At 38.5% G+C, this 13,633-nt stretch overlaps 1 protein-coding gene across 2 annotated transcripts in view; it reads right to left on the bottom strand.

Annotated features, from left to right (window-relative positions):
- LOC140950980 (putative amidohydrolase YtcJ) overlaps positions 1–7,396 on the bottom strand; it is a 179,470-nt gene extending 172,074 nt beyond the window's left edge. The window contains exon 1 of one of the 2 annotated variants that reach the window (XM_073400194.1): positions 6,902–7,396. In XM_073400194.1, the coding sequence (XP_073256295.1) occupies positions 6,902–7,159 (258 nt within the window). In that variant the 5' untranslated portion in view covers positions 7,160–7,396. The remainder of the gene's footprint in view (positions 1–6,901) is intronic. The other variant, XM_073400193.1, reaches the window with a different exon arrangement.
- Between the last annotated feature and the right edge of the window lie 6,237 nt (positions 7,397–13,633).

Raw genomic sequence — 13,633 nt, 5'->3', positions numbered from 1 at the left:
CAGTTGGAAATTCTAGTAAACGACCACCTCCTGTAAGCGACTGCGACCACATTTTGGGCCTGAAAGTTTAATGATTTTCCATTGTTAACCTCTTGTAAGCGGCCACTTAACGCATTCTTTGACCTTTATGTTGGCTGTATGCACTATGCTACTTAGAATATACGACATGCAGGAGAAACCTTTGTAACAACATAGAACTACACGTGGCGTAACTTAGAAATTGCATGCAATAAATTGTCTTCCATAAGTAGATGTGCCAAGACCTCTTCTCGGAAGAGGCCCCCTTTGGTTCGATTCTTGTAAACGACCACCTCTTGTTATTACGACCATTACGTCTTTGCATTTTGGGTGGTTGCTTACGGGAGGTTCAACTGTATTTCGATTTATTAAAATTCTTACTTGGCTCCAAGAGGGTGCTGAACAAAGTTTTATACGGGGAGGCTCCGCCGTGAAGTCCAAAGCCTTACGCATTTATACGCCATTTTGACAGAAAAGGTATTTCTTTCCTTATACCTTCTATTGAAAAATGGTACCTCTTTCACGTACCTACTTTAGATATTTTAGAACTTTGCATCCGTTTTAATGCTGTAATTCGCCTGTAAATGCTCTGTCTTAAAAATATGAACAAAGCCAGTACGTTTTTTCGAATTGTTCAATGCCATAAAATGCACCTGTTAGCCTATTTGGGCCTTTTAAAAGACCGAAATGACGTATTTCCGTACCCTTTCGTATACCTCAACTAGTGAAATCCCTACCCCTTCATATACACCTGCGGTGATTGAAAAAACCTTGGCGTTTGAAACGTATAAACTATGAACGATGGGACCTAATGGATTTATGGGAAGAGCATTTTTTTGCATTGCAAACTTAAAGGACTTTTCAGAAAAATTTACATTACTTAAGATTTTCGCGATGATGCATTTTCAAAAAGGTCAAACGGTTTCCAGTTCGGTTTCGGTTTCCACAACTTCACCTGTGCAAGGCACATGAGAGGTCTCTAGAGTTAAAGAGCGTAGCCATATCGTTCAATACTTTAAAATCATGAGATAGGACCTAAAGGCTTTCTTGGAAGACCTAAAAAGACAATGATATTGCTTAAACAAGTAGGGATTTGCATCCACACGATCGAGCAGCTCGTGACAATGTAATTAAACTTTTGTTGAAAGAACTTTGAATTTGCTTTGCTAATGAGGGTATACCCATAAATCCTTGAAGCCTCTTCATTCATAGTTTATACTTTTTAAGTAAAAACGTTTTTTTAACCAGGTATATCTGAACCCTGAAAAAGGCACCTCTTTCGGGTGAAGCCTCCTTTTACATATGCCATGAAAACGACCGCGACCACTTTATTAATTTGGGATTACCCATCTGGACTTTTCCTTTGTTTTTAAGATGAAATCCATTAAGAAATTGAGTCATTTTAATTTTCAGTGGACAAAAAACTTGTACCAGAATAATTTCAAGCATATTGCATTCTATTCCACCCTTTTCAGGGGCTATAAATATAATAAGGGACTGGTCAAAAAGTATAGGGGGGGGGGGGGGGGGAGGGTGGGCCGGAGCATTTTGAAATGTGGTTGATAAAAAACACATGACCCACCCCCTCCCTTCGGCACAAAAATGACTGACCCACCCCTAAAGCTAGAAAATGACCCACCCCCTAGTTGAAACATGGATGTTTGGTTTCCTCTTAATAATCCAATAAAACCTTGTTCTGTAAAATTTGTTGATACACTGCTACAACCAATATCAAAATCACAGAAATCATACCTTTCACTGAAAAAACAAATGTGAAAAACCGAACGTTTCTTGTTTCGATGGACGTTATGTGTCTTAACACAAATATACAGCAAAACGAGGGTATATTGAAATTGTCTGTCACAAAGCATATGAAAATTTATACACAGACAACCCATTCGTACACATTACTTGCCGGAAATGCTTAGATTAATCCTCAAAGAAAATTTCTTCCACTCCAATGGAAAGCACTACTTACAAAACCATGGAACTGCAATAGGCACAAAGACAGCAGTTTTGATTCCTTTGCCAATATTTTTCATCACATGTATTGAAACAACAACTCAAGCAAAACTGTCTTTGGAACGACAGTTTGGAAATGCTACATACACAATATCTTTTCCCTATGGGAAAATGAGTAAATCTGACATCGAAGCCGTCTTTGAACAAGCAAACTTACATCACCCAACTATTGAATTCACGGCCAAAACATTTGACACTGAGACTGCGTTTTTAGACACGGTTGTATACAAAGGCACAAGATTCAGGGAAAAATCTATCCTTGATGCAAAGACACATTTTAAACAAACGGAAACCTTCTTGCACACACATTTCATCTGGTGTCACCCTCCAAATGTTAGAAAAGGATTTGTCAAAGGACAAGCCTTGAGAATCCTACGAATAAACTCCTCAGAAACAACCTTTGAGGAAAATAATTCAAAGTTAAAAAAAACGCTTGATGGACGGAGACTACCCACAATCTTTGATAGAAAACATACTATCAGAACTCATAAACTCATCTAAACTAAACTATCTAAACTCATAAAACAAAACAACAAGGAGGAAAAAGAAATATTGCCTTTCCTGACACAATAACATCCCTCAGTGTCTAATACAAAGCAAGCTTGAATGAAAAAATGGAATCTTATACAAAACCAACTATAACTTCAATAAATTTTTAAAGAACCACCAATCATTTCCTTACAAAAAAGGAAAATCATTAAAGGACATGCTCGTTAGAGCAAAAAAAAAAAGGTTAACGGAGAGTTCCACGCCCGTATAGATATGCGGCCTGTCACTCTTTGTATTTTCTTGCATAACAGGTTTGTGAGTATTTTAGCATTAATTCCAGGTGGCTGTGTTTTAAACAACAAGTGTAGTCAACTGTCTCGTTAGTAGTTAGTGCCTATCTATGTAATAAAATAAAGTGACCCACCCCCTAAGGGTAGCTAAAAATTGCCCGACCCACCCCTTGCACAAGGCTCAAAACCTCATGACCCACCCCCTCTCTGCTCGGGCCCACCCCCCCCCCCCCCCCCTATACTTTTTGACCAGTCCCTAAGCTGTATGAAATAACTCCGAAGAAAAGGTTCTTATTGGAGCCCGAGAAAACAAACTTCAAAAGCCTCAAATTTCACAAATTTAAATGAAATCTTTCGCACGACGATTTTATCTGTGTTTTCTCAATTCCTGTGAAATTTGAAATTTATTTTCTCGGGCTCCTGTAAGAAATTGTCTTTGGTGTTATTACAGATAACTAATTACATCTATAGCCCTTGAAAAGTGTAAAACGGAATGCGATATGTATTAGAATATTCTGGTACAGGGTTTTTGTCCACTGAAAATTAAAATTACTCAGTTTCCTAATGGATTCCGTCTTAAGCCCTCCTAAGCGACCACTCAAGAGTCTTATTCGTATAAATTAACACATTAATGAAATTGCACATTGCGCTAATGAATCGTTGATAAAGATCTTGTACAGTGCGGTATTGTATTTAGGTCATTTCTGTAGTGACCACTTAGCCTGCGTGGCAACGATCACTCACAGAGCCTGACGTAGCCTTTTTTCTCCCGCGGCCACTCACGAGAGCTCATTCTCGTAAGCGGCCAGCGCTAGTTACGACCACTTTTTCCAATTTCTGAAGTGGTCGCTTACGAGAGCTTCGATTTTAGTCTTAAGGCTGGAGTACGGGGTAGGAGCGAGAGAGAGGGTTCAAACAAAAGTGTACAATAGAACATTGCGACATAAATTTGGTTGTAAAAGAAAAAAAGAGTAGAATAAAAGAATAGAACAAATTTATATAACTACGCTAGCCACACACAACAAAAACGGATTTCCAGGTGAGACGTAGGCAAACACTCATTATTATATTTATTTTTTTTATTTTTTTTACATTTGCCGCATAGAATAAATATTACGGAAAGAAAAAGAAAAAATATTACTAAGATTGCAAATTTACAGGGCACGAAAAGATACAAAAATATTTCAGGCGAGTTTAACTTATAGCTCTCTCGATAAGGTATTTTTTTTTAAATGAAGTCTTGAAACTAGAGTAACTTGTTAGTTGCGTAAGATTACGGGAAAGGGAGTCCCATAGTTTAGGTCCTAGATGTAGGATTGTGAATTGTTTAATGTTTGTTCTATAGAAATATGATCGGTAGTTATTAGCATTTCGAGTATTATAAATGCACCTGTACTTGGCGATTAGTAACTAACGTGGTGTCAAAAGCAGGAAGGAGGTTATTACGATACGAATACATAAAACCCGCAACAAAGAACGCTTTAATGTTAAAAATGTCGAGGATATTGAGAGTCCGAAAAAGGGGTGCAGTATGGGCAAGATATTCAGCTCCACCAATGATTCTGACGATGCATTTCTGTAGGTAGAGAAGACTATTCAAATTGGATGGATACGTTGAGCACCATGCAATGTTTCAGTAGTTAAGATACGGGTAAACCAATGTGTAGTATAAGGACAACAAAGATTTAGAAGACAGAAAAAAAAAACAGCTTTACTTATGATTCCTATAGTCTTTGTACTTTTTTTAGCAACATGACTTATATGATATTTCCAAGAAAGATGCTCATCTAATAAAACACCAAGAAACTTTGTCTCTTCAACCTGTTGCACAGCAATCTTTTCTTTTGTGCTCGAATCTCTTCTGGGAATTGCGGGGCAATGGCGTCGTACAAAAGTTGCAAAAGCCTCGAAGTCATGTTAGAATTTTATTACATTGAACGTGGGTTATTAGTAAGAGCTCTTCACTGGTTTCGTAGAGGTCCGGGTTCAAATATCTGTAACTGTGCAAGCCTGAATATTTTCCCCGCAGTTCTGGCTTTCTTTCTGCTGCTAGCTACTGCATATAAGTTACATCTTCAACTGGGATAATCTTCTCTGCCTTTCTGTCTAAAATCAGGTACTTTGTAATTTGTGATTAAACCCGTGATAAAAGTTCAAAATATTTATATACATAACATTCACGAATCAACCCGTCATAAGGATGAACTAGAAATGATCTCGCGATATCTCCAACTCATTCCGGTATCACTACGTCAAATACCCAAAACCAGCCGAAAAGTAACAAACTTGCTTGCCGAATCTTTAACCGTAGGTACCTCGTGCATAACTTATGGCTATTTTTCGCATCGCAAATTACCTTGCGTCGCATTAGCGCAATCGGCTAATCCTTCAAAGTAGAGTCTCATCTGACCTGACGGGTCACACGTACGCCGGTTCAAACCCTGGACAAGCCAAAAATAAGAATTATTTCTTCTTTATTTCTTCCAGAAATAATAATTATTTCTTCCTCATAATTATTGCTTTCACCCTGAAAGAATAAATCAAAGAACTCGAAGATATCTCAAACTAATTCCGAAGCAATTTCGGGACCTCCGGATGCAACTTTGAAATGTTCCTGAGACAAGAAGAAATTTCAAGATTTGGTTTTTTTGCTAGCAGTGAAAAAAGTCATTTAAGAGAGCGCGTGATGGCGCGCACTGTCCAATTACTTAGACATGACGAATTTTGTTATAGCTATGACTATTGTTTATAATAGGTCGTTTTAACTGCGGCCTTATCTGTCATCGATCATACCGTAAAATTCCGAAAATAAGCCCCGGGGCTTATATTTTTCAAAGGCCCTTTTTGAAGGGCTTATTTTTGGAAGGGCTTATCTACGGAGGGAAATTTGCGTTTTAAAATCGATTGGGCTAGGTTGTAGTGGGAAGGAAATTTACCATTTTGCTTTGTTTTACTTTGTATTCAAGGGCAAATTCCAAGTACAAGCCCCCCCTCCCCCCGGGGGGGGGGCTTATATTTGAAGGGGCGATTTAACGGAGGGTTTTTTGAGTTACGATTTTGGGGGGCTTATACAAGGGGTGGGGGGGGGGCTTATTTTCGGAATTTTATGGTATATCTAATGTACCTCTTGAAGGCTTTTAACAGCCATAGAAATTATTTAGAAATATCAAAACAGTCCTACTCTGTTGGGGGAAGCAGAAGGTATGCGCATTTTGCTATAATTTGCCCTGGCTTACTTGAAACTCATTACGCGTTGTCGCCTGTCGCGTTGTGAAAACTGCAACATTTCTGTCAACAACGGAAAGTATCACGTCGGATTTCAGCGTCGTGATTATTAATATTTCCAAAATAGCACTCTTAGATACCAACTTTGGCCTTCATTTTCTCGGATCTATTTAACGAAAATGCTTCAGTTTTGGAATTTGAATTCAAGAGAGTACTTTTGAAATAAGTGATTTTATACAAATGATCATTTTTTTTTTCTTTATAGTAGTTCTAATACCTTAAAGTGATACATTTTTATCGAAACATTTCGGTCGGAAATTCTATTCTAAAAAATGGGTTTGGAAAAGAAATCATTAGCCAAAATACTCCATACTTTGTGACTTCTACGAGAGCGCTTTCCAAAAGGAAAACTGGTACCTGATCATGATAACGTCAACTAACAATTTGAAAGGTCGACTGAACAATATTGGTTACCTATTAATATCATGGTTGACGAATTACATTAGCAATATTGGATTTTTGACACGTGTTTATCTTGGATCGTATCGATCGAGAACTCCACTCTCTCGAACGTTTAGAGCTTAAATTTGACTCAAGTTTAGAATTTTTCGACAAAATGCCTCTTGGAATCCTTCTTGATGTGCTCTTTGGTGTGTTCAGGTTTTCTAAAGCGTCTTTATATGCCCTGGCATCTTCATTCATGACATTTTAAAACTTCCTCGGCATCTTGACACTGAGACGTACGGAAGGTTGCCATCGCAATTTTCTAATTACAAATTATCGCTGAAATTTCGCGCCAAAATTAAGGACTAATTCGTCACCTATGGTATTATAAAGAAACTTTTAAACTCACTTACCGATCTTAGCATTGCCATCATAGTAGCGTGAGAATGGGGCTCAATAAAACCAGGTAAAAGGGTCTGCCGATCGTTCAGATGTACGAACTGTGTCGATGGCCCTGCTAAAGCAAACACTTCATCACGCTTTCCCACTGCTAAAATAATTGCTCCTTTAACAGCCAAAGCCTCTGCTGAGGGATTCTCCTCCTCCATGGTGATAATGGTTCCACCGTAGAAGATATAATCTGCGACAACGTGTCCGAGTCCTGTTGCCATTTTGTAGCGAGTCGACGTTCGAACGTAACTTTTAGTGGTGTACCTTCTTAATAGTTAGTAGTGCTGCTTGCGAAATGGTTGTCCGAATATGAGTCTCTGCTTTTATTGACGCGTCAGCTGGATTACAGTGTGAAGATGCCACTCGACAAAGATTTTGACACCTTTCTGAGCTGTTTTCAACACTTTGTTGGTCCTCGTATAATAGAGAACCAATCGAACTCCAAGACGTCTTGAATGCAACGACTTGCTCCGCCTAAAAATTTTGATTGGTTCTGAATGATATGGATCCAAAAGAGGATATAATGGAACCATTATCCTCTGGATCTCTTGATAAACCCTGTCAAAATTGTCAAAAAATCGTGGAAAAAAATATGTCAAAGACTTTGTCCAGTGGCAAAGATTGCGTTCTTATAAAGAATTCCGGATACTGTCTTTGCTGTTCCCCCTCCTAAGGATAAAATTCGCGCCTAATTCAGTATTGTATCACTCACAAGACGCGAAAGTTGTACTGTGTTAGCTACCGGCCGCCATCCCTAAAATAATCTTTCGAAGTTTTTTTTTTTTTTTTTTTTGAGGGAAAGGGGCGGCTGCAAACAGGCTACCCAAAAGCGTGATTAGTTAATATTTTCCTGTGCTTTTCAAGTTTATCCCTTGAGAAATAGAATAGAAAACAATACTAATTGATCAAAGTGTTTACCAGCTCAATAGACGATACCTAACTAAGCCGTTTTTAAAGATAAATGCCCCTATATTTGATGCATTCGAAGCAATCGAAGAAAAAAAGTGACTTTTCGGCCGGGGGTGTGTTACATGTTGCGTGAAATATTAAAGTAAGTAACTGCCAATCAAGTTAAACTACCTTGGCTCTCAGTCATAAAATGTTGTGATTACTGCTATAAGTCAGGTGGTGTTGGACACGGTCCACGGGACCAATTTTGTCCAATCAAGCCATTGCAGATGGCGGACTTATTCTTTCACCTTTGTACGGGTAGTCTCTTCGATTTTCTCCGATTCGCCGTTTATCAATTGATTTACGATTACAATTTACGGAAACGTTTGAGTAGACAGCTGTAGCAAGCCGCAGTTCTTAAAACAATACAAGATATGTTTGTTTTCTATTGATATTGTTCTTTGTAATTCCTGATACGCATAATCCCTTTGTTTAGTTAACAGCTATTGTTTCTGCTTTTCACTCTATACCTTCTCTGTGTTCAACGACCCCTGACTTTCATTTTTTAGCCTAATCTATTAGTTTTGCCGTTCAAGTGTCTGAAATGGTCAATGGGCCCCAACAGGCCCCGCCGTTTTAAGGGTCAAAATGCCCCTTAAAGTTTATCTATGTGTGGGAATCGTGACTCCCGTTTCGCGGCATCTTTAGTATTATGAAGATACTCGCGCAGTCACGATCGATCGTTCGACGATCTTTCGTAGCGGCTTAGAATACTTTCTTTCATTCCCTTCTTATTCGTCTTTAAAAATATGATATTTTTGTAGTATGTATGTAAACGAAACGGCCCTTATAGCAGGGCTCCCACGCGCGCTTCGCGCCCGTGGGACCGAGCCCCATACTCATAGAATATGGTCAACCTCTTTTCGTTTGGGTGTCACGTGATTGACCGAGCGTACGTACTCGTCTACAGATTGTACGGGCAGGGTAGGGGAGACTATCAAAAGGAAGGGAGGGTTGTCTCAAGAGTGTCTTGGTAAATCCACATCTTTTACATTGGACATTCACAATATGGACAATTGACAGTTGTCAAAACAGGGTAGTCACTGATCAGTATCACATGACCATATCGCGGGCTCATGTGTCAACTCATCGAGGTGACGTTGACCATGACCATGTCCACACATTTGCCGGAGAGGTATATTGGACAAGATTTCTCTGTTTTTCTTCTTTTGATAACGTTTTCATTAAGTCTTCAAAAATGCCTCCAGATTGCTGTTTTTTTTTTTCTTTTGGTATTTGTACCCTCTTGAACAATGTGCTCCATGTTATCTCTCCATTTTTAACCTACTTTACCATCCACCCTCTCTCCCCACTGTTCCACCTCTACTTTTACAAGCATTTGTACTTAAGGGGGTGAAATTTCTCCCGTGTATATTAATTTCTGAAAAATTAAGTCCTTCTGCTTTTTCCTTAAATTCTTAAACTTAGTTCTTTTTCGTTTAAGAACCGCCAAAGATGCTGCTAAGGCTGCAATAAGCGCACTCGCCCTTTTATATATTTCATCTAGTGAAATGCTCACCCTTTCATATACCTGAAGCCTGAAAAAGAATCTTTCAACCTATGTGTATGTCAAAGGAAGAACAACCTAGTCAGTTCAACGTGGTAATGCTAAAAAAAATCTTCTGTCACTTTAAAATACCATTCAAATCCAGGGAAAGAAAAGGAGACCTAATTGATAAACTTTTGTCTTTCATACAAGATTGCACGTGCTTTTCTCCATTTGCGCAGGAGTGAACATAGGGATCCTTAATTTAGTGTGATTAACAGCCGGCAAAAACTTTTCGGATTTAACAGGAGACGGACCGTAAACAATAACTATGCCTTTTTCTGCATGCCATTCCTCATTTATACTGAAATGTTGTTAATTGGCGATAAAAACAATGCTCTGTTCATACCACCCTAAAGTTTGTAGGGTAGCCTACAGTTAGCTAGGGATGTAGGAAATGTGTATGCTGCTTAAAGGACTTTGCACGTGTGGTCCTGTGGTGTCGCACGGTATTTCTGAAGTTGTTTGCGTGCTATTTCCAAAATATTAATTGTTAATTCTGTAATTGAAAATATTGTGCTAGTGCTCGTGTATAAGAGTGGCCGCGTCCAAGTGACTACTTTGTAGCTAATTGTCGTGTATAACACCATGGCGCCCGGGGATATTGACTCAGTTAAAACGGACGTAGAATGAATAAATACAACAGCACGGTATTTCCCACCCAGTAAAGAATCGGGATTAGCAGTGATTAAATTGTATGATTATCAATAACTATCACTTCGAAAAAAATATGATCAGATAAAAGAACTGTCAATACACAGCCACTCTCGGGGAATGCGTGACGGGCCACGGTAATTAAATTATTTTAATTCACGTAAACATATTTTCTTCTGCTGCTTCTTCCTCGTAAAAGAAACAGACCTAAGGGGATTCTAATTCATATATCGTTCGTGTTTTTCCGTGGAAAGAAGAGATATTTTTCCCTTAAAAATGTGAAATATATGCAGTTATGTTCCCTGTTAATTTGTTGAAACGACGCATCTAAGGCTAATTTGCATACGTAGAATGAGTCGCGTTCTGATCGTCGACAAGGAAAAAAACCAAGAAAAAGCGATTAACAAGTTTTCTCCTCATGTTTTCAAAAGTCCAACATTTAAAGGGTCTAATGACATTTGGTGATAACTAGAAACGTTAAAACTGTGGAAATTAGTCGATCAAATGCGGACCGTTACAATTCCAGCTTTGCTGTCAAAATGGCGAATTTTGTAACATTAACGGAACTTTGTACAGCGCGCAGAGAAGACTGCCCACAGATTTTATTCCATTAAGAAGTAGACTGGTCTTAGTACTTCTGATTTATCATAGACTTGAGTCTGGGTCAAGTGCCACTTTTGCGAAATTACCGTTCAGCTCTAGTTATGTAAATTGCTTTTCCTGCTGAGCAAATTAATGGTCATTTTAAAAAAAAACGTATCTCAGCCAGCTTTCCACACTGTGCAACCATTAAACTTTGACACTGTTAATCAGAGTCAAAACTTTTGTGTGTAAAATAATCAGCTTATTCGGCTATGTAAGGTAGGTTTGACAGAGCCCTAAAGTTTCAGCAAAATCGCACCACTTCTGACGGCAAACGGGCCAGTTTTAGGTGACCGAGAAAATCTTCCTATAATATAGAGAAAAAATTGAGTTAGTCCAAATAAATGTGATATTTCTTCATGGGATAGTATAGTTATCTTCCACTGAAAAAATCAGGGCAATCTGTGATACACCGAAATTTGCCTTATCGGTTCTTACGCGGACAGCCTCTTAAGTTTGAAGACTCAGGATTTTTAGAGACACTTTAATACTTGTCTTCGTGAATGAAAATTGTTGTCTCTTTTTATGTTTCACCGAATTATGTTTCCTTTCTTTTGATTGTTAGTAGTCTCTCTTGTAATTTTAATCGCTGTGCTGTTTGTTTTCAGTCGTTCAGTGAACATTGCTTGCGGGAGTACTCAAAATGCCGCGCGTATCAAACGCTTTTGAAGATTACACATGGATAAAACCGCGCATTAAATAAAGAAAAAAACATAATAGATTCCTTATTATGATGGAGCGTAACTCTACTAATGTTCATTCAAACACTCGACCACTGCAAAAGTGAGAACCGGCTGGCCGTATAGGTGATTTTGGAAATATTTTTAACGGTTTAGCTAAAAGCCCAGGCATGCTTCGATCGTCCTGAATATTGAATTAGTGCAATTTGTATTGCAAAATTGTGAAATACTGCATTCTGTCTGAGGTCTTTATGATAAAACAATGCCTCATAGTGCTGTTTCACCTCAGATGTGACATATAAATGGTATAAAAGGTTGGTTAACACGCACCCAAATTCGTTGGCAAGATTTTGTAAAGTAAACTTGTCGAACGCAAAAAATTCGGCCTGATTTTTTTGCCAGACCTAATTAATCTACGGTGATCAAGAGCTATTATGGCTTTTAAATGTGATCGAAGATGATTCCCACTTTTTAAGTGTACATATGAGGCTATCAACTCATGTAAGATTTGGTTCCCTCTTTGGCTGTTTGCAAATTATTTTTCTCTAGAATCACTTAGCCTTTCCCTCAAAACAGCTGTCAAAAGTCACATGAATGTGCTCTAAAGTTAACTGAATTGTGGAATACAAGTTTATTGTTTGATTCAAATTATAAATTTCATGGGAGCCTCCCTTTTAGCCTTGGCTTAATCTATATACTAGGGCCCTCCTTCGGAAATAACTCCCGATAAGCCTCCTCAGAAGTGCAGAAGGAGTCAACATAGAGAAACCACATCGAGGAAGTCTTTGTTATTCAACCAAGATGAACGACGAAAACGGCATGTACGCCGTCTTCTTTGAAAACCTAAGCGCTAAACAGGGTATTTTCAAACACTTGTTGAACCTTACGTATCGCAATTATTATTAATTTACTTACGGCTGATGTTTTTGGGATGTCTTTGGCATTCTAATAAGTTGATAGAAAGGGGAAAATGATCTTTCGGTACACAAAATACCTCTAAATTTAATTTAATATCTATTTCAGGACATGTCAGTTTCATCACCCATTCCTTGGGATGACAAAGAATTAGCTGGGCTGATTCTCTGTATTGCTTTGTATTATGACCCTGATGGAGCATCTGCTTGGCCCACCCACAAGAATTGGGATTTTGGGACAGCTTTAGTGCTGCAGTTCACAATACTTTGCTTTACCCACGAGAACTGGTGAGAATTTTTTTTTCACTTTCATGCGTCTAACAATATTTCCTCTGGATGACCATTTAGATTGTTAAATAAGGAGAATATTCTGTTTTATTCTGCAGTTTTGATACTTCATAAAATAATACGGTCTATATCAACAATATTATCGCGTGATGAAAACGGTTACATATAACGTTTGAAATTTAAATTTTAAGAATCTTAAAATGAAAAGCGCGCGCGTGTTCTTAATCGCCTACAACTCTTATACGAAACCTAAGTTACCCTAAATGCTCGCGCTAAAATCTCTGGCTTTGACATGTTCAATTATACCTTAGGATGAAATTGCGTCGATGTCTACTTGTTGAGACAAGTTCGTTGCGCCTGGTCAGTGTTGCCATGTGAAACCTACAGATTCAAAAAAAATTCTCTGGGGTACATAGATTGCAGCGTTTTGTAAGGTTGATGTAAGGTTTTGCTTTGGCGAGTATTTTCCACGTGATATCGAATTCTTTATTTGCCTCCTTTAGCTGCCACAGGTCCTTACTCAGTTCAGTCTCATTCCTTCTCTTTTGATGTCTAAATGACATCAGGTGGCTTCTATATCTTCCTTTGAACTGAGTAGCTGTGAGACCCATGTACGTCTCTTTTTTGTCTCGGGTTGTGACCGTGGCTTGGTACACGACTTCACTCATCAGACATTCTCCCCTTAGTGAGCAGTCTTCTTTTTTCATACGGCTACACGTTTTCCCTCCGTCTGTCTGTGGTTGAGCTGTTTCTGCTACCTTCAGGATGGCTTTGTTGTGGCCATCTCTTATTTGCGTGACGTTGGGTATGTGTAGCTGAGATTTATGGTGTTCCTGTTGAAAATTTTCCTCAGTTTGTGGCCCGCTGGAAAAGATCTTTCAATAAGGCTGACGAACGCACATCCAATGTTGGTTTTGACGTTTTTGTTATATGGTGGATTAAACCAATTTATAACATTTCTTTGTCCTTTGCGTTTCTGTGATGGTGGTTGCTGCGTTGGCAGCTTGAATTCTATAATTT

The sequence above is a fragment of the Porites lutea genome, chromosome 10, assembly GCF_958299795.1.
Source record: "Porites lutea chromosome 10, jaPorLute2.1, whole genome shotgun sequence".
Classification (NCBI taxonomy): Eukaryota; Metazoa; Cnidaria; class Anthozoa; order Scleractinia; family Poritidae; genus Porites; species Porites lutea.
Note: the sequence above shows the minus strand (reverse complement) of the source record. Positions and strands in the feature narration are given on the sequence as shown.